General features: G+C 40.4%; 1 protein-coding gene across 1 annotated transcript in view; it reads left to right on the top strand.

Annotated features, from left to right (window-relative positions):
* The first annotated feature begins 13918 nt into the window (after positions 1 to 13918).
* The window catches only part of camk2b1 (calcium/calmodulin-dependent protein kinase (CaM kinase) II beta 1), an 84198-nt gene continuing 72591 nt past the window's right edge, over positions 13919 to 25525 (top strand). Inside the window, exon 1 of the mRNA XM_038988570.1 lies at positions 13919 to 14218. Within this exon, the coding sequence (XP_038844498.1) occupies positions 14157 to 14218 (62 nt within the window). The 5' untranslated portion in view covers positions 13919 to 14156. The remainder of the gene's footprint in view (positions 14219 to 25525) is intronic.

Below are 25525 nucleotides of genomic sequence, written 5' to 3'. Positions count from 1 at the left end.
AATAACCAGCTGCCAAAATGTCAAGACAGCTACAGCCCCAAGATGAAACACTATAGCTGTGTCAGAATACCCATACTAACATACTGTATACTACATACTTAATGAGTATATACTATTAGTTCATTTTAGTATACTGTAAACGAAACAGTATCCTTTCAGTTGAGCATACTAGCTCTTTGCCGGTCTACTGGAAGTTGATGCTGTTGCTATGCATCCTCTTGCTAGCTAGTTAGCACAACAAATTACAAGTTAGACATTTTACGACTTTGGGTGTGTTCTTAAATTTAATCTGGAGTGCCAGAGTGTGCTCGTAAATTCAGAACGTTGTCAGATTGTCCGTTTGTAAATTCAGCTAATGTTGGGTAGCTTGCTAGCTACTTCCAGACACAAATGAGTGACCACTCGGACCATTTTACTTGCCCTAGCAGAACTGGTTAGGCAGTTTTCATATTATCCAGAGCTTTGGTGACTACTGTGCTGCTGGCAACAATTTAATTCAGCTTTTTTTGCTGACGTTTACTGACACCGGCCATATTCAATGGGTGTTGAAAGGTCGTAAATTCCTTATTTTGCGCTCTGGTACACTCAGATGAGTGCTCTGAAATCAGAGTAGAAAGCCAGAGTGAATTTACGAAAGCACCCGAATGTCCATTGAGAACGCACAATGACTATACCATTTAGCTAAGCTAAGAATGACGGAAATAATCAAGTCAATAAACTTTGGGTAGGTTTTTAGCCTATAGTTAATATACTGCCAAGTTTGATGTAAAGTCAGCAAAAAAAGAAACGTCCCTTTTTCAGGACCCTGTCTTTCAAAGATAATTCATAAAAATCAAAATAACTTCACAGATCTTCATTGTAAAGGGTTTAAACAACCTCTACGGACCCCCCATCCCGGATCCGGGATCATTCTCATCAGAAACGCTGACTAGAATAGCCTAGCCTAGCGCCACAGGGATATCATATAATATAATTTCATGAAATCACAAGTCCAATACAGCAAATGAAAGATAAACATCTTGTGAATCCAGCCAACATGTCCGGTTTTAAAAATGTTTTACAGCGAAAACACAACATATATTTATGTTAGCTCACCACCATATCCCAAAAAACACAGCCATTTTTTCACCGCAAAGATAGCTTTCACAAAACCCACAAATAGAGATAAAATTAATCACTAACCTTTGAACAACTTCATCAGATGACAGTCATGTGACATCATGTTATACAATACATTTATGTTTTGTTCGAAAAGGTGCATATTTATAGCCAGATATCGTGGTTTTACATTGGCGCCATGTTCAGAAATGGCTCCAAAACAGCCAGAATAATTACAGAGAGCAACGTGAAATACAGAAATACTCATCATAAACTTTGATGAAAGATACATGTTTAACATATAATTAAAGATACACTGGTTCTTAACCTTTACTTCATACCCATCCCGGATCCGGGAGCATCCTCATCAAAAAAGCTGACTAGCATAGCCTAGCCTAACGGGACAGGGATATCATATAATATAATTTCATGAAATCACAAGTCCAATACAGCAAATGAAAAATAAACATCTTGTGAATCCAGCCATCATTTCCGATTTTTAAAATGTTTTACAGCGAAAACACAACATATATTTATGTTAGCTCACCACCATATCCCAAAAAACACAGCCATTTTTTCACCACAAAGATAGCTTTCACAAAACCCACAAATAGAGATAAAATTAATCACTAACCTTGAACAACTTCATCAGATGACAGTCTTATAACATCATGTTATACAATCCATTTATGTTTTTTTCGGAAATGTGCATATTTATAGTTACAAGTCCTGGCTTTACATTGCAGCCACCATCACAAATAGCACCAAAGCAGCCAGAATAATTACAGAGAGCAACGTGAAATACAGAAATACTCATCATAAAACATTTATGAAAAATACATGGTGTACAGCAAATGAAAGATAAACATCTTGTGAATCCAGCCAATATTTCAGCCAATATTAAGTGTTTTACAGCGAAAACACAATATAGAATTATATTAGCTCATCACAATAGCCAAACACACAAAGCTATTTATCCACCGCCAGCATAGATTTCACAAAAACAGCAATATAGATAAAATTAATCACTAACCTTTGGACAACTTCATCAGATGACAGTCTTATAACATCATGTTATACAATACATTTATGTTTTGTTCGAAAATGTGCATATTTAGAGCTGCAAATCGTGGTTATACATTGTCAAGATGTAGCAACAATTCACCAAAATCTCCGGAGATATTTTGGACAGTCACCTAATCTAATCAAAGAACTCATCATAAACTTTACTAAAAAATACATGTTGTACAGCAAATGAAAGATACACTGGTTCTTAATGCAACCGCTGTGTTAGATTTTTAAAAATAACTTTACTACAACACACAAAATGCATTATTGTGAGACAGCGCTCACATATTCTCCGCCATGTGGAGTCAAAATATTCCACAGAAATACGAAATAACATCATAAATTGTGTCTTACTTTTGCTGAGCTTCCATCAGAATGTTGTGCACGGAGTCCTTGGTCCAGAATAAATCGTTGTTTGGTTTTAGAATGTCCATTTCTTCTTTTGAATTAGCAACCTTGGCTAGCCATGTGGCGCGAACATGCCCATCAACTCTTGGCGCAAAGAACGGAAAATTCCAAAAGTCCCAATAAACGTTGAATAAACTGATCAAACTCGGTTGAAAAATCCTACTTTATGATGTTTTTCTCATATGTATCAAATAAAATCAGAGCCAGAGCAATTCGCCGTGTATACCGAACGCTTTTCAGAAGACAATGTCGAGATCCCCCGCGCGCCGTGGAAAAGTGTCAAAATACCAGACCTGTCACTCCAAAAGCTCTCATTCGGTCTCAGATCAAGCTAGACACCCCATTCAACCTTCTACTGCCTGCTGACATGTAGTGGAAGGCGTATGAAGTGCATACATATCGATAAATAAAAGCCAGTTGAAAAGGCAGGCCCTGAAACAGAGCCTCGTTTTCAGATTTTTCACTTCCTATATGGAAGTTTGCTGCCAAATGAGTTCTGTTTTACTCAAAGATATAATTCAAACAGTTTTAGAAACTTCTGAGTGTTTTCTATCCAATAGTAATAATAATATGCATATTGTATGATCTAGAACAGAGTACGAGGCCGTTTAATTTGGGCACGATTTTTTCCAAAGTGAAAATAGCGCCCCCCTATTGACAAGAAGTTTTAATGCAACCACTGTGTTAGATTTAAAAAATAACTTTAGTAAAAAGCACAGCATGCAATAATCTGAGACAGCGCTCAGCCATTCTCCGCCATGTTGGAGTCAACTGAGTCAACAGAAATACGAAATAACATCATAAATATTCCCTTTGACGAACTTTCATCAGAATGCAGTGCCAGGAATCCTAGTTCCACAATAAATCGTTGTTTTGTTTTATAATGTCCATTACTGTCGAATTAGCAACTTTGGCTAGCATGTGTAGCTCACGTGTCCATACACATTTGCGCAATGAACGAAAACTTCAAAAAGTGATATTAAAAGTCGAATAAACTGGTCAAACTCAGTTGAGAATCAATCTTGAAGATGTTTTTCTCATATATATCCAATAACGTCCCAAATGGAGCATTTCTTCATGTCTATCTAACGCAGTGCAGACAAAGACATCACATTCCCTCTGCGCGTGGCCAAGAACTGGCAATCTGCCTGACCTGTCACTCCAAAGGCTCTCATCCGGTCCCACATGAGGCTATATGCTTCATTCCACGTTCTACTGCCTGTTGACATCTAGTGGAAGGCGTATGAAGTGCATACAGATCCATAAATATAAGGCAATTGAATAGGCGATGCCTTTCACAGCGACCCATTTCAGAATTTTCACTTCCTGTTTGGAAGTTTGCCTGCCATATGAGTTCTGTTTTACTCACAGATATAATTCAAACAGTTTTAGAAACTTCAGAGTGTTTTCTATCCAATAGTAATAATAATATGCATATCATATGATCTAGGACAGAGTACGAGGCCGTTTAATTTTGGCACAAATTCATCCAAAAGTGAAAATGTCGCCCCCTAGTTCTAAGAAGTTTTAAACACTGTTTCCCATTCTTGTTCAATGAACCATAAACAATTAATGAACATGCACCTGTGGAACAGTCGTTAAGACACTAACAGCTTACAGACGGTAGGCAATTAAGGTCACAGTTATGAGAACTTAGGACACTGAAGAGGCCTTTCTACTGACTCTGAAAAACACCAAAAGAAAGATCCCCAGGGTCCCTGCTCATCTGCGTGAACGTGCCTTAAGCATGCTGCAAGGAGGCATGAGGACTGCAGATGTGGCCAGGGCAATAAATTGCAATGTATGTACTGTGAGACGCCTAAGACAGCGCTACAGGTAGACAGGACGGACAGCTGATCATCCTCACAGTGAAAGACCACGTGTAACAACACCTGCACAGGATCGGTATATCCAAACATCACACCTGCGGGACAGGTACAAGATGGCAACAGCAACTGCCCGAGTTACACCAGTAATGCACAATCCCTCCATCAGTGCTCAGACTGTTCGCAATAGGCTGAGAGAGGCTGGACTGAGGGCTTATAGGCCTGTTGTAAGGCAGGTCCTCACCAGACATCACTGGCAACAATGTCGCCTATGGGCACAAACCCACCGTTGCTGGACCAAACAGGACTGGCAAAAAATGCTCTTCACTGACAAGTCACGGTTTTGTCTCACCAGGGGTGATGGTCGGATTCACGTTTATCGTCGAAGGAATGAGCGTTACACCGAGGCCTGTACTTTGGAGCGGGATCGAGGTGGAGGGTCTGTCATGGTCTGGGGCGGTGTGTCACAGCATCATCGGACTGATCTTGTTGTCATTGCAGGCAATCTCAACGCTGTGCGTTACAGGGAAGACATCCTCCTCCCTCATGTGGTACCCTTCCTGCAGGCTCATCCTGACATGACCCTCCAGCATGACAATGCCACCAGCCATACTGCTCGTTCTGTGAGTGATTACTTGCAAGACAGGGATGTCAGTGTTCTGCCATGGCCAGCGAAGAGCCCGGATCTCAATCCCATTGAGCATGTCTGGGACCTGTTGGATCGGAGGGTGAGGGCCAGGTCCATTCGCCCCAGAAATGTCCAGGAACTTGCAGGTGCCTTGGTGGAAGAGTGGGGTAACATCTCACAGCAAGAACTGGCAAATCTGGTGCAGTCCATGAGTTGGAGATGCACTGCAGTACTTAATGCAGATGCTGACTTATTTTGACCCCCCTTTGTTCAGGGACACATTATTCCATTTCTGTTAGTCACATGTCTATGGAGCTTGTTCAGTTTGTCTCACTTGTTGAATCTTGTTATGTTCATACAAATATTTACACATGTTAAGTTTGCTGAAAATAAATGCAGTTGACTGTGAGAGGACGTTTCTTTTTCTGCTGAATTTATAAGTAGCAAACTAACATACCGGTACATACTGCTGTGATGATATGCTATGTGGTTCGTAAGGACAGCGTAGCTAATAAATTGTCAGCCAATGTAAGGTAACTTATTTGAAAAGTAATTTATTACATAGCTCAACATTTTGTTCACAGTTGTCATTAGTTAAAGCAACTAATTTGTTTTCAGCTATCATTGGACGTCGGCTGCATATTTTCCACCATTTTCTTTAAATCTGAAAATGTTGTGACGCCACACCTATTTCCTGAAGAATTGCATTATGGGTCCTAAAGTAGGGAAATATTGATTGCGGTCCAAACACTTAAAAGACACCCTATCCACTCAGCCCTCAAATTAAGTGGACACTTCTGAAAACGTATCATGACGTTTGACGAGTATACTTCAGCCACCGGTAGCTTGTGGGTGCTTTATATGTGCTACAGTCAATTGAGTGCATGTCTACTTATATTACATATATAATCCTACTGTATGATAGCTAGCAAATGAATTACCTAACTAACGTTAGCCTGCCTAGCTGGAACTTCTGAAAAAGGGAAATGTTTTATTTCTTTATTTTCCAAAAGAGAACCAAACAAAAACATATTTCATTTTTACGAAACGTGTTTGTGCCGTCATGTGTATTAGTAGCACAATTTGTAACTTATTTGCATTTGTTTTTACTTACACTTGTATGTTGACTTCTCCATTGATCTTGTTTGTAAGTTCTCAGACTTTTCTTACCGAATGTACAATCGTCGCGAATTGAATTGTGGGAGGTTCAGGCCCCGGAGTGAACATAATTGTACAATCGCAAAGCCGACTAAAAACGAGGGCTGAGGGGCTTACGTTGCAAACTTCCCTTGCTTGGCTAATCATTTGGACCACCCTCCAAGATGGCGACAGGGATTCCCCCAAGGGCACAAGGCGAGGTTAAGTGGACGAGGGTGTGTCTTGTGTGTTTAGACCGTACACTGTATCTTCTGCGTGCATACTTCATATATTGGCAAATTTAGTACGACATCCAGGAACTTTATGTATACTATGACCGATAAGCATACGATCTGCTCAATTCATGTCACAAATAGTACGGTTAGTATGAGTATTCGAACACAGCTTATGTGATGTAATGTCATAGAGGAAGATTTGCATAGCTAACGTTGCACCTGCCTATAAGGTCTGCTACTAGTGCTAAAACAACATGCCTGTTCTCGTAAGTCTGTATTTTCTAGGGTAAAAATAAATGTAAAAATGGTACTCGTCTAGCCTGAGTACCAGTCTTTTTAGCTAACATGCTACAAATTAGTGTCAGCAAGCACTCAGCAATGTAATGCTGGTTGCATAGTCACGGCGTCAGCATTATTGGCCTGAATCTATTCTGCACTTAGTTACTCTTAGTATAATTACTTCCAAACTAAAGTAATTTCTCCCAATATATGTTTGAGTGATTTTTTATTTTTTATTTAATTCACAGGCTACTTAAAAAACCTGGTGGATTTGTTATTCAGTAGTGTTGTGGGAACCCCCTACCATATCAGGAGCAAAAGGCTGAGGCAGTATGTGGCCAGGTACCAAACCCACTTCACATTGGTCACATTTGAGTATGTCAAACTACAACCAGATATCAGTTGTCTGTCCTGGAATTCACCTAACAACCATTGACAATGTAATCAGTGCTGTATGTATCAACTTTACCTTTTCTACAGATGAAGGACAGAAGAGAGAGCTTGTCATGGAGTCCCCTGACTAAAATAAAGGCTGATACAGATGTCTGAACTGAGAAGCCGTGCACTCAGCATAAAAATTATACAAGATTAGGCTTACTTTTCGTCTTTATTGAATCGGGACATATGGAACATCATACGAAGGGATGACGACTAACATGTACCACCAGACAAAATGCTGATGGGTACCATATCTGTATTGGCTTGTGAATGACAATAGAAGATGAAAGACAAGTGTAATTTTTTCACATTACAGTACCAGTCAAAAGTTCGGACACCTACTCATTCAAGGGTTTTTCTTTATTTTTACTATTTTCTAAATTGTAGAATAATAGTGAAGACAAACTATGAAATAACACACATGGAATCATGTAGTAACCAAAAAAGTGTTAAACAAATTCAAATATATTTTAGATTCTTCAAAGTAGCCACCCTTTGCCTTGACAGCTTTGCACACTCTTGGCATTCTCTCAACCAGCTTCACCTGGAATTCTAAATAAATCAGTGTCGCCAGCAAAGCACCATCACACCTCCTCTATGCTTCACGGTGGGAACCATACACGCGGAGATCATCGGTTCACCTATTCTGCATCTCACAAAGACACGGCGGTTGGAACCAAAAATCTAAAATTTGGACTCATACCAAAGGACAAATTTTCACCGTTCTTATTTCCATTGCTCGTGTTTCTTGCCCCAAGCAAGTCTCTTCTTATTATTAGTGTCCTTTAGTAGTGGTTTCTTTGCAGCAATTTGACCATGAAGGCCTGATTCATGCAGTCTCCTCTGAACAGTTGATGTTGAGATGTGTCTGTTACTTGAACTCTGTGAAGCATTTATTTGGGCTTGAATGAGTAGGTGTGTCCATACTTTTGACTGATACTGTACATTTAAAATATATATTGGGGACTGGAAATTATGCAGACAATTACATTGATAGATGCCACAATATATCTGCAATATTAAAGCTGAGCTTTCCTCTAAAATATCAGCTTACAATAATTATATTTCACAATAGTGTTATCTAATTTGTCAAAGTAGATTACATTCTGTATTTGTACAAATGATGTGCCTGTGAAGAGCTGTTGCCGCTGACAGGTGAAGGTTGCTGGCTGGATGCTTGGCAATACTGTTCCATTCATAGGAATGCTCATAGCAAGGGCATGTCGGCATGATGCTTATGAGGGCTCCATTGCTGGTCTTCTCTATGCTGCATGTTCTGCTGCAAACTGGACATCTTTTGAAAAACTGCAGCAGGCAATCTTATTAGGTGGTGTTGACTAGGAGGGCCTGTGACAGGGTATTATAATAGACAGCCAAGTGGTAAATTGCATTTTGTCCTAAAGAAAGTATTTTTGGTTGTGAAGTGCATTTTTGCTAATGCACTTCACAACCAAAATGGCTAGTTGTATCTGCTTGGCTGGGGAATTAGCCTACTAGTTTATCAAGCTGGGTATTTTTGAATACAACTTTTAACATAACACACTACCTGTCATTGTTGATTAAGCCTTCTGTGTCGTCAGCGCAGTACCTCAGGTCACTATCAGAGGCCTCATGATGGAGTGTCTTTCTTAGGAGTTGAGGGAGGTTGCACAGGGATACTCATGTCGCATGATACTTTTATTCTGAGGTCTTGCCCGATAAACTGTGAAAACAACGTTTAGCAGTGAATTAAATTATTTTTTGGAGGTCGCTAAACCATTGCAATCACATTGCTGGACATGGTATGATACCTACCTTTGTTCCTTCTGTTAAGGCCCGGCATCCGTTCATGACCAAACGATCAGTCTGGCACCCAACTGTGCAATTTGTCTAACAGAAAAACAGGGTCAACGATTGTCATCATCCCTCAATTATAAACACAGCTTGAGAAATAACAATCTCGTTTGGAAGCCAATTCTATGCTTTACAGATGTAGACTGACTCCAGATTGGATTAGATTCAGGCCGGAGACACCGTTACCCTATGCAACCAACGGTGACATGTTTTGTTATGGGTCGGGTTTGGTTTGTTGCGGCTTGTTAGTGCACTGTTGTAGTCAGACCTAAATTGGCTAATAGCTGCATCCAGTGCTATAGAAAAAAGATCGAAACCGTCGATCGAGATTATATTCCTTAAAAGCGACAACACTTTCTTGCCATATCAGATATACCGCCTTATATCCAATATTAGTAAAGTATTTTGCTGTCCATTCTTTAAACATATGACATTCAGAGTCCACCTTTCTCATTTTCGCAGCACTCATTTTTTACGTCAAAAGTCGTCAAGCAATGAAGTGGCCCTTGATCCGGCTCGAAGGAAATGTTTCGGGCGGCGGGTAGAGCGTTGGGCCAGTAACTGAAAGGTTGCTGGATCAAATCCCTGAGCTGACAAAGTAAAAATATGTCGTTCTTCCCCTCAACAAGGCAGTGAACCCACTGTTCCCCGGAGGCCGTCATTGTAAATAAGAATTTGTTCTTAACTGACTTGCCTAGTTAATTTAAAAATGTTATTACAATTTGATCTAGCTACTGGTATACTCACCACCATGGCTGACGTTTGGATGAATTACAGGTGGATCTTGGCAAAAGGGGACATGAATTGTTGCCATAATTACAATCCAAACCCTATCTTAAATTACGTGGGGCGCACTTAGGTTCCAAACTCAGTTTTAGACAAGACTGACTATGAGTAAAATTATCCTATTTACACTTTAGTCAATTTTGACACTAGAATAAATGTATCTGACTCATATCAATGCCACACAGGCTGTTTTCTAATCGATTAGTTGGTTTTCAGGGGCAGTCGTTCTTTAACGGAGAAACGTTTTCTGATCAACTGTAATCGACTTTTGACAAAAGCAAAAGGAATAAAGTAATATAAAGTTAGGTGGGTTTTCTATTGAGACACCCAACAGAGGGACAGGCTGCACTGAGGGAGGAAGGGAAAGATGATCGCCAGAGATGCAGAACATTCAGGACCAGATCACCATGCATTTCTGCGGTGAAACAGGAACTCCTGAAACAGTAGGTGCCATTCCTCAAGAGCTACAAACACATCCAGACACGCTTCAGAGCCCAGTTCACACTGCCAGATCCTCAGCTGGTCTCAGGACTCAGGAGCGCTGATAGACATGGCCAAACACTTGGGAAACCTGCAGTTCAGAGTCTGGGACAAGATGCAAGGGATCATCAAATATACTCCTGTGAGTATATAACACTGCAAACCCCTGCCTCTCACTGTCTGATGATCTGACCAGTGTGAAACACCTTAGCCCAAAACATGCAGCTCCCTGACAACCCAGAGAGGAACAGGTTTAATGCCCAGGTTCTGGCATCTAAGGGGTTCAGCTGGGAGGTGGTGGGGGACCACCCTCACTGGTATATAGGCGTGGCCGAAGAGTCAATCCACAGGAATGAGGAAGGATTTACAACCTGGACTGTACAACTGAGGAGTGGTAACTGTAGATTTCGCTCCGAAGAAGATACCCCAGCGGATCAGAGTGCAGCTGGATTATCAGGGGGGAGGTATCCTTCTACAACACCAAAGACATGACACATCTACACTCATAAAGACACGTTTACTGAGAGAATGTTCCCACACTTCTCTAATGGAAAGGCTGGGGATGCCAACCACCTGATATGAAAATCTGTCAACCAGAGGTGTCTTTGACAGTGAATTCCTTTTTCACGCATCATGTTCAAAACATCTATCCCTGACTTTGTTGAGCTTCACAATAAATTGTAAATACTTTTGAATGATTGAAATGATGTGCGAAAAATGCTAATATTGGTCTTACGACTTGAATGGGATTTGTGCCACAAATGCTGAAACGTTAGCATGTGGAAACAGTGCCAGTGAAACTAAACCAAAACATGGATTTGCTGTCATACCTTGTCCATAGACTGCTTACAGCAAAAGGAAACCAATTTGTCCTTTTTGTTATTTGGGTGAACTATCCCTTTAAAGATTGAATCAATACATGGGAAGCCTTTGTATGACAGCTGTCCTGATTTGCATCAAACTGATTTATACAGACATTATTTAACATAAATCAACATCAAACTATATACAGTGAGCTCCAAAAGCATTGGGACAGTGGCACATTTGTTGTTTTGGCTCTGTACTCCAGCATGTTGGGTGATACAATGAGGTTAAAGTGCAGACTGTCAGCTTTAATTTGAGGGTATTTTCGTCCATATCGAGTGAACCGTTTAGAAATTACAGCACTTTTTGCACATAGTTCCCCCATTTTAGGGGACCAAAAGTATTGGGAATTTCACTTATGTGTATTAAAGTTAAGTATTTGGTCCCATATTCATAGTATGCAATGACTACATCAAGCTTGTGACTCTACAAATTTGTTGGACGCATTTGCTGTTTGTTTTGGTTGTGTTTCAGATTATTTTGGGCACAATAAAAATGAATGGTAAATAATGTATTGTCACTTTTATTGTAAATAAGAAATAAATTGTTTCTAAACACGTCTACATAAATGGTCTACATAAATGATTACGGATAATTTTGAATGAATCGTGAATAATGATGAGTGAGAAAGTTGGACGCACAAATATCATAAGCCCAAGACATGCTAACATCTCAGCATTACAATCAGAGGTTAACATTTGTGGTGGTGGGGGGTAATGATACTGTATTTGTGCGTCTAACTTTCTCACTCATTATTCACGATTCATTCAGAATGATCCGTAACCATGGTAGCATACGCATTAATGTAGGTTTTAGAAACATTCTATTCTTATTTACAATAACAATGAATCAAATGACACAATACATTATTTACCATTCATTTCTAACACGTTTTCTTTCATGTTAGCTTGAGACTCATATGGTGAGTGGAGGCTGGCTAACCACAGGGAAACACAACTTTATAAGGATTTTGTTAGTTTCCCCCCAAAGTTACCCAATTGTGTTTTTCCCTGGGTTGGATTGGACCATGTGGATCATGCAAGTTGTCAAATATAGTAGAGTAGGAGGTTTTCTAAACTCTCTGGTTAAGTTCACTTTGGTTAGAAACGTGACAACAGAATGAAACTGTTCTAGTATTCTATCAAGTCAGACACACAGCCCTTAGACCACATCCTGTAACATGTGTAAAGATGTGTATTTGTGACGTGTATTTGACAGCAACATGATTTACTGTAACTGTTGCACACCACAACCACCTGTAGGCTATCCAATGACTGTAACAACATTTCTACAAAATGTTTTATGTGATATTATTTGTTTTAAAATTACTTCATAGCAGCATTACTGTATTATAGCATGTATTATAAACTGGGTGGTTAGAGCCCTGAATGCTGATTGGCTGACAGCTGTGGTATATCAGACCGTATACCACAGGTATGACAAAACATGTATTTTTACTGCTCTAATTACGTTGATAACCAGTTTATAAATAGCAAGAAGGCACCTTGGGGGTTTGTGGTATATTGGCCATATACCCCACCCCCTCACGCCTTATTGCTTAATTATAAACTGGGTGGTTTGAGCCCTGAATTCTGAATGGCTGAAGGCCATGGTATACCACGGGTATGACAAAACATTTTGTTTTATTGCTCTAATTACGTTGGTAACCAGTTTATAATAGCAATAAGGTACCTTGGGGGTTTGTGGTATATGGGCAATATACCAATTCTAAGGGCTGTGTCCAGGCACTCGTCATGCTTAAGAACAGCCCTTAAGAACAGGCCTTCTATAACAAATATTCAGATGGAACATAGTGCTATTTATCACACACTACTCTGTGTCAAAGTTTAACAAATCAAATCAAATCAAGTTTATTTTATATAGCCCTTCGTACATCAGCTAATATCTCGAAGTGCTGTACAGAAACCCAGCCTAAAACCCCAAACAGCAAGCAATGCAGGTGTAGAAGCACGGACTCTCTCCTCACAAGTGTCATGATTAAAGATATGATCAAGAGCCTCACATACAGTAAGTATATCGTTTGATTATTGTGCTGCCACAGAATGAATTGTGAGCAAGGCCTCAAAAAAGCTTTATATACCAGAGCTGCGAGAAAAGTTCTATATATTATTGAAACAATGTTGCGATTGTTTGTGAGAATGCCAACAGGTGTGGTTCCCGTGGGGGAACGATTATATTGGGGAAAGGTTCCTGTGGGGGTTGCCATGGAAGCCAAGAAGGGGTGTGTGTGTGTGTGTTCAAACACACATGCATGTGGGGGCCTGGGAGAGGAAGTGTGTCCATCTGATGAATGGGCATGTGCCTGAACTCAATTTTATACAGTAATCTCACCCATTCATTTCTAATGATCGGTCATTTTTGACCGGGAACACCACAGGTGTACAAAAGTTAAATAAAACACACAAAATGTCATGAAAATCATCAAATTTTATATTGTGTGTTCAGATGCCCTGTGTGGACAAAGTCATGGAACTTTATGACAATCATATTATTAAACGAACTACATTTTTCAGAGAGAGAACTTATAATTCGACCGGAACACAGCAGGAGGGTTAACATAATATATGTATTAGGCTATTGTTTGTACTACATTGTCATTACGTTTTATATCTGTAGTGAAATCTACATTATGCGCCTTACGCAAAACACAAATAACCTAGGTCTTAAATTTGTCCCTATTTGGAAGCACTGGCGCCGCGATTACGTTACCCAGGCACGCAGTTAAGCGCAGCGCCCAATCGAGGGCAGCGCTGAGCAGATCGAGCTATAGGGCTTTGGAGCGCTTCGCTTTGCACAGTTGAGTGAACTGGTGAGGAACGATACAGTACACTACAGTAGAAAATAGTGGGGGAGACGAGAGTCAATAACCACCTTAGACGCACACCTGCCATCCTTATCAAACCATAACCTATCGGCTGCCGTATTAGGGTATCTTTGAGTCGCCTGCAGCGCAGAAAGAGTACTCATATTTTGGGAAGAATTTGGCTACATACCGCGCAGGAGGATCATATCAAGCAAAGGAGCAGCCGTGAGAGAAGCACGAGATACGGAGACATGGCTGTGACAACCTGTACACGATTCACGGACGAATTTCAGCTATATGAAGAGCTGGGAAAGTAAGCATATTTGTTTTGGTAATTTGCAGTCGCTGACTTGTCGTTTGCGTGGGTGTGGGTTTGTGTTGTTGCGGTGGTCTTTTTCGGGGTGACAGCGGCGCAAGGGTGACAGCTCGCTCAAAATACGCTGTCTCTCTTCACACACACACGAGATTCTTGTTCCCTGCGCTCTTAAAAATATTATGGCAGTAGTTGGTCAATGCGTCTAAACAAAGCTCTCCATAGGCATTGGGTAATATTGCTTTGGTTGGCGAGCTCTCTCCCTGGCTCCCCCCCTATCACCCTATCAGCAGGCGACAACCACAGGTAGCGGTCCGGGAGACTGACATTTTGAGCTGTCTATAAATGGGGCGGCTGTGTTTTGCTGCGCTGCAACTTTCGAGCAAGCCCCCGCAGAGAGAAATGTGCAGTTTTATTGCTAATCTCATGCTATTTTCCACATTTTTCCATGAGGCTGAGAGAAAATGTTGCTGTTTTAGAGCAAATGTCCTGCTATTCTACACATTTTGCCATGAGGCTTAGAGAAAATGTTGCCGTTTTAAAGCTAATTTCCTGTTATTCTAAATTAATATTTTTAAGCACTTAAATAAATAGCATGGACCAGAATGACATGCTCGCCCCACTACTAATGTTTCTGCAGTGAGGTTTCACCAAATTCAGACAACGATTTTGTAATTTATTTGCAGATAATTGTTGTTTGCAGCTCAAGAAGCAGTAGTAGTAGTATTCAAATTAGGGAGCGAACGTTTCTTTCACCTATGAGATTCGGTTCTAAACATTCACCAAAAAGAGGCCACCGGTTGAGATAGGCCGATTGAAAATTCATCTCAAATTAACTTTCATGTGTTTTTTTCACAACCTGAGCCTCTGAGTTTGATGCATATTATGGCAGTAGCCCATTCATAGACACAAACTACCTTTAGCACCCATTGATGAAGGTATGTTCTTCCCAGGGGACTTTTGTTAACCTTCATACAACCAACTGGGGTCATTTTGACCACAGAGGTATATTTGTCATCATAGCCCATTAGTGGTTTATTAAATTGACTTTGTCAATCAACTTGTTTTTAATCAATTGAACATTCTAAATCATTGTTTAGTAGTGTTTCTGTTAGGGCTGGGAGATGTGGACAAAATATATCATTTTGATGGTATTTGATGTTTTTGAATAGTAAAAGTTCTAAATATGCTTTCTGAGTATCTCCTGACCCTATTGTGGCAACACATAAATTATAAGTGATTTCAATGGGTCTTTCTCCATTTATACTGTTCAATCCAACTCCAAACCAAAATAATTTTCAGCATTTTCATACATTTCTGCATTTCCTGCACTTTTATTATCATTTACACACTGTACCGTGCTGCATGATATAGGCAACTTATCTGTCACTCAAGAAGAGAGCAGTTGCTGGACTACGGAGTCACGAGCACTTTCTTACTTTCTTGACGTTCACTCTGCATGTGCAGATGGATGCAACAATGTTGGTGACATGCTGATTTCCACAAGCGGTCTATAATTACACTATTGGTGTGTGTATCTTACTGTCTGCAAACTACTGTTTGCTAGTTTATTGCTAAAATCATTTGTGTTAGCCGCTAATGGTAATCTATAAAGTGCTCGTGACTCCGTGGTCCAGCGACGGCTCTCTTCTTGAGTGACAGGGTGCGGGGCTTGGTGTGGTTAGGTGAATGCAGCAACAGGAGGAAGGAGAGAGATGACTCAAGTAGCAAACAGAGTAAACTATAAAAACAGACATTATATGCGCTGGAGTTGTGTATCACATTTAACAAACCAAACATTGAAATATCATTATAGAAGGTAAAGTAAAAACTCAAACCGGTCTGTTCATCTATACCGGTATATAGTAAAATACGGTATACCGCCCAGCCCTAGTTTTGGTAGCAATATGGACCCCAGCCAAAAACACCCAATTCCACCTATTGTAATTTGATAGATAGGACCTTTTATTTGAATCTACACCTTCTTAATATTAAGTTGAACCCCCCCCTCTTTTACCCTCAGAACAGCATCAATTCGTCGGGGTATGGACTCTACAAGGTGTTGAAATCAATCCACAGGGATGCTGGCCCTTGTTGACTCCAATGCTTCACACAGTTGTGTCAAGTTGGCTGGATGGATGCCCTTTGGGCGGTGGACATTCTTGATACATACGGGAAACTGTTGAGCGTGAAAACCCCAGCAGCATTGCAGTTCTTGACACACTCAAACTGGTGCGCCTGGCACCTCCTACCATTCCCCATTCAAAGGCTTTCAAATATTTTGTCTTGCCCATTCACCCTCTGAATGGCACACATACACAATCCATGTGTCAATTGTCTCAAGGCTTAAAAATCCTTACAAATCTCCTCCCCTTCATCTACACTGATTGAAGTGGATTTAACAAGTGACATCAATAAGGGATCATAGCTTTCACCTGGTCAGTCTGTCATGGAAAAATCTGTTCTTCATGTTTTGTATACTCAGTGTATGTTTTTCCGGATTCATAATACCAGGTTATCCAAACACTCTTAGAAAAAAAGGTGCTATCTAGAACCTAAAAGGGTTATTTGGCTGTCCCCCTAGGAGAACCCCTTTGAATAACTATTTTTGGTTCAGGTAGAACCCTTTTGGGTTCCATGTAAAACCCTTTGCAGAGAGGGTTCTACATGGAAGCCAAAAGGGTTCTATCTGGAACCAAAAACGGTTTTCTTATGGGGTCAGCTGAAGAACCCTTTTCGAAACCTTTTTGTGTGTACCACCATAGGGTGATGGGGGACCTGTAACAGTGATTTTGACCAGATAAACAGATAATCTGCAGAGATATAGCTCTCCATGTACTCACCTAAGATTGTACTTTTCTATACCACGTATCATATGGCTGTGTTAAAAACCAAAATAACCTTTATTTTAGTGCATATAAAAATCTGCCAATGGTGTACAACGTCTGCCAATGTTATAAATACTTGGTAGAACTGCAATACAGAACATATATATGTTCTGAATCTACATCCAAAGCTGTATTGGTGTGTATGATCTAAAAGGTAGTCTTTCTAGAGAAAATCTAAAGTATTTATTTGAGACATAATATTAAGTTATCCATACTACCAGAGGGCGAAGGGGTACCTATTGGAGTGATTTTGACCAGATAGACAGATCACCTGCTTGTGTTAACCTTCATACAACCAACTGGGGTCATTTTGACCACAGAGGTATATTTGTCATCATAGCACCAACGGTGGTTTATTAAATTCTTCCTATTTTTCATGACTTAATCAATGAACTTGTTTTTAATCAATCAAACATTCTAAGCTTAGTTGCAGTCAAAACTGCTCAGAAAAGCCTGTCAGTGGTATGAATACTTCACTGTAATTGAGAAACCAGCTACCCTCTATATGTACACATAGTGCAGTATTGGTGTGTATTCTCTGAAAGTAGTTATTTTACAGGAAACGTTCTATAAATACCAGTATTCCTATAATATCCACATTCTATATGTGAAACTTGTTATGGTATTTTTGTTGCTATACCATTTGGTTTGAAGGGACTGAGGATTTGGGCTTGCTTTTTTAAGCATCCTACCATAGGCCCTACCATTCCTATTGTTTCACTAGCAGCGACGCTAATTCTGGCTATGGGGTAAGTAAATAAAGAAAACTAAGCTATATTTTTGGTCATTGTCTTTTAGGATCAATGGACGAAATGTTGACGCACCGGCCCTTTAAATGGCAATCGTTTTTAACCACATAAATATGACAATGTATATTTAGGACCCCTTTAGGTATAAAAAATATATACATAAAACAATTATTTGATTAAGATATTGAAATTGGCCTTTAGTACCAATTCCCATAGAAACACATTGAATAACATTCATAAAATGGCAAAAAAAACAGTAAAAAAAAAATCTTAAGAAATAAGGTTTTGAAGTATCTGTCCTATATCTAGGAGCTATAGGAAAGCTCAGGAAATTCGTTTTTTTAATACACATATTTAACTCCTTTTTTGGGATATGCACAAAACTACCTCCATACTTCCATTAATTTTATAAACCGGGTACACGTTACCGTCAGACGAGTCCTGTGCCACTTTTGGGGGGTCGTAGAGCAAAACGGAGACCACCATCGTGTTTGTGAGAGTCTCCCCTTTCCATAGAGTGGTAGCTATAGCCATTTTCGTGAGACAAACACCGCTATAGCTCAACCATCTTCCACCGCAGATGTGGAAGGCCCCCATAGGCAGATGTGGTGGATTGAGAAGCAGCCAAAACCAAAAACGGACATATCGGTGTTATGTTACTTATATTGACAAATGCGTCAATAGACTCTAGGGGTTATTGCCACACTAAATCCAACATCTAAAGTATGGATGGTGTTGTAAAGCTGTCTATACTGTATGTCTCCAACCCAGAGCATATAAAGCATTGAGCTACAGTTTAAGCCCACTGAAACCTTGTCATAAAGCACAGGAGCGGCATATACCGTGTGCTGCCTTTCCTTTCTCTCTCAGGTCCAGCACCTGTGGATTATGTTGGGATGTGCAATTACACTGTTGAAGCTAAATCGTAAACCACCAGACTTGCCTTCCGTAGCTCTAACTGTAGTGCTGCTGTGGGTTGTTACGTAGGTCTGCTGTAGCTGGGTCGTTCCACAAAATTGGTGCCTTTTGGACATGCAAGCTTTTTACGAAATTCACTTTAAAATATCTCTTCTTTCAACATTCAGTTGCATGGTGGATATGTTGAGCCTACAGACTTAGAAGAAAATATATCTCAGGCATTAAATCCTGTGAACTAAGAATATTTTATTTGATCTGCTACGGTACCACAATATATGTCAACCCTCTTAGACACTTACAGTTGAAGTCGGAAATGTACATACACTTAGGTTGGAGTCATTAAAACTTGTTTTTCAACCATACATTTTTTGTTAACAAACTATAGTTTTGGCATGTCGATTAGGACATCTACTTTGTGCATGACACAAGTCATTTTTCCAACAATTGTTCACAGATTATTTCACTTATAATTCACTGTATCACAATTCCAGTGGGTCAGAAGTTTACATACACTAAGTTGACTGTGTCTTTAAACAGCTTAAATTCCCAAAAATGATGTCATGGCTTTAGAAGCTTCTGATAGGCTAATTGACATAATTTGAGTCGATTGGAGGTGTACCTGTGGATGTATTTCAAGACCTACCTTCAAACTCAGTGTCTCTTTGCTTGACATCATGGGAAAATCAAAAGAAATCCGCCAAGACCTCAGAGAAAAAATTGTATACCTCCACAAGTCTGGTTCATCCTTGGGGGCAATTTCCAAATGCCTGAAGGTACCACGTTCATCTGTACAAACAATAGTACGCAAGTATAACACCATGGGACCACGCAGCCGTCATACCGCTCAGGAAGGAGACACGTTCTGTCTCCTAGAGATGAACGTACTTTGGTGCGAGAAGTGCAAATCAATCCCAGAACAGCAAAGGATCTTGTGACGATGCCGGAGGAAACAGGTACAAAAGTATCTATATCCACAGTAAAACAGGTCCTATATCGACATAACCTGAAAGGCTGCTCAGCAAGGAAGAAGCCACTGCTCCAAAACCGCCATAAAAAAGCCAGACTACGGTTTGCATCTGCACACGGGGACTGTTACAAACCCCTTTGGCCCTGCAGTCTAGGGGGGATGGAAACAAGACCCGTAACATATCTCATGCAAATCACAATAGTGAATAGGAACAGAGAACTAATAACAGACAACTTAAATCTACCGTCAAACGATTAAAGGGAGGGGGGGGGGGGCTGAGCTGGACCCAAGGAAAGAAATAATAAATATCCAAAAACCCCTAAGCTAGTCTTACCTGCTTCAAGCACAGCTAGCTAACTAACCAATAAAATACAGTGGGTGGTCCGCCCAGTTCTAACTAGTGTACTTAGACAAAGTTTTCCTATTGGTAATGTATGCCCATGGGCGACTTGGCGTTGTACCCCCTTTTCCCACCAACAAGCAAACAGTCATACACATACTCACATAATAATGGACAAATGTGACATGTAGGTGCAAAAACAAAAGAGAGAACTCAATCCAAAGAGAGAGAGAGTTTGGGAAAACAACTGACTGGGTTTTTAAACCAAGGGAAAGGGGATTTGATTGGGTAAGGGAAAAGGAGCAGGTGTGTCTTCAGTGGCGACTGATGACTGCCACCTGTGACTAGGGCAGAAGGAGAGAAAACAAATGCACACAGGATACCTGTATCCGTAACAGGGACAAAGATTGTACTTTTTGGAGAAATGTCTGATGAAACAACAATAGAACTGTTTGGCGGAAAAAGTTTGGAGGAAAAAGTGGGAGGCTTGCAAGCCGAAGATCACCATCCCAACCATGAAGCACGGGGGTGGCAGTATCATGTTGTGGGGGTGCTTTGCTGCAGGAGGGACTGGTGCACTTCACAAAATAATGACATCACGAGGAATGAAAATTATGTGGATATATTGAAGCAACATCTCCAGACATCAGTCAGGAAGTTAAAGCTTGGTCTCAAATGCGTCTTCCAAATGGACAATGACCCCATGCATACTTCCAAAGTTGACAACAAAGTCAAGGTATTGGAGTGGCCATCACAAAGCCCTGACCTCAATCCCAGAGAAAATTTGTGGGCAGAACTGAAAAAGCGTGTGCAAGCAAGGAGGCCTACAAACCTGACTCCATTACACCCGCTCTGTCAGGAGGACTGGGCCAAAATTCATCCAACTTATTGTGGGAAGCTTGTGGAAGGCTACCCAAAACTTTTGACCCAAGTTATACAATTTAAAGGCAATGCTACCAAATACTAATTGAGTGTATGTAAACTTCTGACCCACTGGGAATGTGATGAAAGAAATAAAAGCTGAAATAAATCATTCTCTCTACTATTATTCTGACATTTCACATTCTTAAAATGAAGTGGTGATCCTAACTGACCTAAGACAGGGAATATTTACTTGGATTAAATGTCAGGAATTGTGAAGCTGAGTTTAAATGTATTTGGCTATGGTGTATGTAACTTCCCAACTATTATTTAAACGCATGTTTGCGATTCATTTAATTTTTATTTTATTTGTTTAAGTATTCCTTGTACAATTTAAACTCACATAATGTCAACCTGATAAAGTTACCGTTGGGCCTCTAACAGGGTTGACAATAAGAGGGTTCAGGTTTTAGGTGAAGATCGGCCATTACTCATGTGGTGAAGAGCATGGGACCACATGGTGTTCATCAAATTAGGAATTATTCATGTATTCTAGGGCTGGGCGATATGGCAAATAAATTATCACGATATCTAAATATTTTCATTCGATAACGATAATTATCACGATATTAATCAAATAATGTTTAAAGGTGCATATCTTCTTCAAACTCAAGAATGTCTGAACAAACAGTGGTTAGAGCGTTGGGCCAGTAACCGAAAGGTTGCTAGATCGAATGCCCGAGCTGACAAGGTAAAAATATGTCGTTCTACCCCTGAACAAGGCAGTTAACCCACTGTTCCCCGATAGGCCGTCATTGTAAATAAGAAGTTGTTCTTAACTGACTTGCCTAGTTAAATAAAGGTTACATTTTTTTTTATTATGTGAGCTACACATACAATTATACTTGAAGGAAAATTGTTCCATGTTTGCGGCCAGGGAGCACGTACCTAGGGTCAATTAAATTGACAAGCCTCTTGAAACCTTCCTTTTCGACTGTGCTAATTGGTAGCATTTGTGATGTCTTTGTCTTTTCGATGTTTGCTTGTAGTGCATAAACGCTGTCAGTGTTGACTGCTTCGGGCAAACATCCCTAGATTGGCTGGTGCTTGAGGGACGCTTATCAATACCATGGTGCAAACTCAAACTTCCTCCATGTTCCAAAGAGTGATTTTTGCTTCAGATGTTGAAAAAGGTTTGTCGTATTACCAGACTTCGTAGCCACCTGTCTACGGCACAATTTGCACCGAACATTGCTCTGCTTTTTGTCGGACTTCAAAAAGCCAAACCACTTCCAAATTACTGAAACAGTTTTTATCTTTTTATTTAAAAAAAAAATTGTTGGAAGCTGCTCCTTCTCCATGGCTATCACTGCCACTGTTTTCGCCTACATCACTCATTTTTCGTGGTTAATTGTGGCTACTCCATCACTCGAGGTGCTAAGTGGTTTATAGTGGGCGTATACCTCTCCACGTGCATATTGTCACTTCTCCACACGTTCCTGCTGTTTCACAGAGGTGAAATGGACTGCTGTACTTAATGACTCTATATCGACATTATCGAAAATGATTCTAAATATTTTTATATTGTTATTGAGGGAAGTAATTACCTCGATAATTATTGATATTGATTTATCGCCCAGCCCTAGTCAAAGATGATAAAAAAAATTAAATAGACCAAAAAAAGAGAACTTACTTCATTTTCCACCATACTGTTCAGAAGACCCAAATGATGAAACCTGCTGTGAATAATTTATCTTGTGGGAATGGTACGTTATTTTAAAGGGGTAAAATGTTTGCGCTAATCACATGAATACAAATAATAATCTTCTGAAATTACTTTGTCGAAACAGCAAAATCACTAGGCCTTTACAATGATGGTGAAATTTAGTAATCTTTGGATTAATTTGACTGAACTCTTCCTAAAAGTGACACAGGGTTGACAGAGGGACATGTCAAAATGCTGAATTTTGGCACTTTATCAACCTTTTATTTAAAAAAAAAAAATCTGATTTATTGAATTCTCCATGTGGACTATATTAAAGTGCACTTAATTTAGTATAACAGATTTTTAATATTGGAGCATCATTTCTACTTAAAATATCATAGGCACTCATTTCGTGGAACGACCGAGCTGTGATTGTAGTGTTGCTTTTAATTCAATCACTTTTTGACAGCATCCCTTTTGATTTGAACTAAACCTTCCATACATATTAGAAGTGCTTAGAAAGTGACATTTTGGACCTGAATGCCAAAACATTCAGTTCACCCATTTTGCATACCTCACCATACCATGAGACATCCATGTCTTCATCACTGGAAAAGATAAACGGTTGAGATGTATATATTTTTTAAAGCTTACAAACAGGGTGTCAAACTATGTGTGTGTGTGTGTGTGTGTGTGTGTGTGTGTGTGTGTGTGTGTGTGTGTGTGTGTGTGTGTGAAAAATGAAAAAGAGTAAGACGTGTATGTTTCAGTGTGTGAGTGCGTCTCTCAGTGTGTCTCTCTCCAGTCGCCATTATATGTAGGGTGTGTGTGCTCGTCCATGTGTCTCTACCAGGCCCCATTACGTGCACTGAGTGTGTAGCTTTCTGATTTCCCAGCAGCCTTCAGTCATTCCAGCTATGCGGGGCGAGGTGCGAGTGGCCCAGAAGAGGAGGGGAAAGGCCACACGGCCCCCCTCCCCCTCCACCCCTCCATGCCCCAGTCGGCTGACAAGATAAATCACTTTAACGTCTCTTCAGAGACATACAGGGAAGAAACAGGAAAAAATAAAGAGCACTGTGTTAAGATATTGACTCTGGTAGCTGGGAGCTCTGCCTAGCCCACCTGCACACACAAACCAGCTGTGCTCAAGGCAGGGAAGACATGCAAGGAGTGTGGGCTTCACTCGGTCCTCCTTATGGATGTGTTGTTGAATTGTTTGTTGAAATGTGTGACAACATGAATGTGTGTCTGTGAAAGTGTTAATATTCATGTCTGAATAGCTGAAGTTTAACCCTTGCTTTTCCTTTTCCAAACGGTGTAATATTTTCCAAACGGTGTAATATCAGTGATAATGTCAAGCACGTCCCCCATTCTCATTGACGGGGCTGCAGTGGAGCAGGTTGAGAGCTTCAAGTTCCTTGGTGTCCACATCACCAACAAACTAACATGGCCCATGCAGACCAAGACAGTCGTGAAGAGGGCACAACAAAATCTATTCCCCCTCAGGAGACTGAAAAGATTTGGCATGGGTCCTCAGATCCTCAAAAGGTTCTACAGCTGCACCATCAAGAGCATCTTGACTGGTTGCATCGCTGCCAGGTATGGCGCTACAGAGGGTAGTGCGTACGGCCCAGCACATCACTGGGGCCAAGCTTCCTGCCATCCAGGACCTCTATACGGTGTCAGAGGAAGGCCCTAAAAATTGTCAAAGACTCCAGCCACCCTAGTCATAAACTGTTCTCTCTGCTACCGCACGGCAAGTGGTACCGGAGCGCCAAGTCTAGGTCCAAGAGGCTTCTTAACAGCTTCTACCCCCAAGCCATAAGACTCCTGAACATCTAATCAAATGGCTACCCAGACTATTTGCATTGCCCCCCTCTACCCCTCTTTTACACTGCTGCTATTCTCTGTTGTTATCATCTGTGCATAGTCACTTTAATAACTCTACCTACATGTACATATTACTTCAACTAACCGGTGCCCCCGCACATTGACTCAGTACCGGTACCCCCCTGTATATAGTCTCGCTATTGTTATTTTACTGATGCTCTTTAAATACTTGTTACTTTTATTTCTTATTCTTATCCGTTTTTTTAAAACTGCATTGTTGGTTAGGGGCTCGTAAGTAAGCATTTCACTGTAAGGTCTACACCTGTTGTGTTCGGCGCATGTGACTAATAACATTTGATTTGAAGGAGAAAGGAATGTTGTGAACTAGTGCAGTTAGTACAGTTTGATTTAGTTCAAACTGATAAAGCAAGTATTTGTAACTAAACTGTGATTCTTTTTGAATGTGGATTTTCGTACTTCAGTAATATTGACATGAAAAGAAAGTGTTTGCAGAACAGATTTTGCAGCGGGCATACTTGGTTTAAAAAACAACAACAAACAAAACAACACAAATGCTTTTGTGTTTTTACCTTTGCACGTGTCACACTCACACTGATCTTACGGTGTTTGCTGACTTTGTGGTGGGAACCTCAGGGGAACCTATTATCCAGACTCTTATAGTATATTCTATTACCACCAGTAGCACGCCAGCCAAGGACAGAAGGCAGACACACTGCTGTGCTGGAAAAAAATGTTATTAGAAAAGACCCCTTGTATAACATTCAGAGAAACTATGGCTCCTTCATTGCAATGTTAATGTTATACACTGTCATGACGTGCCCTGGGGGGAGGATCATAGCCCCCCCTCCTCCCTCTCTCTCTCTCTCTCTCTACAGTTTTATGACTTTATAACAGGTCATAAATACCTGGTAGAAACTGCCATGCAGTATTGAGAGAGTCTACCAGAACAAAGAGAGACTTGGCAAAACTCCTAAATCCCTAAAATGTGAGAATTAAACAATATTTCCACTTCTGAGAATGTGTGAATG

This window comes from Salvelinus namaycush, chromosome 1 (assembly GCF_016432855.1).
Source record: "Salvelinus namaycush isolate Seneca chromosome 1, SaNama_1.0, whole genome shotgun sequence".
NCBI classification, from domain to species: Eukaryota; Metazoa; Chordata; class Actinopteri; order Salmoniformes; family Salmonidae; genus Salvelinus; species Salvelinus namaycush.
This window is presented reverse-complemented; position numbering and strand designations above follow the sequence as displayed.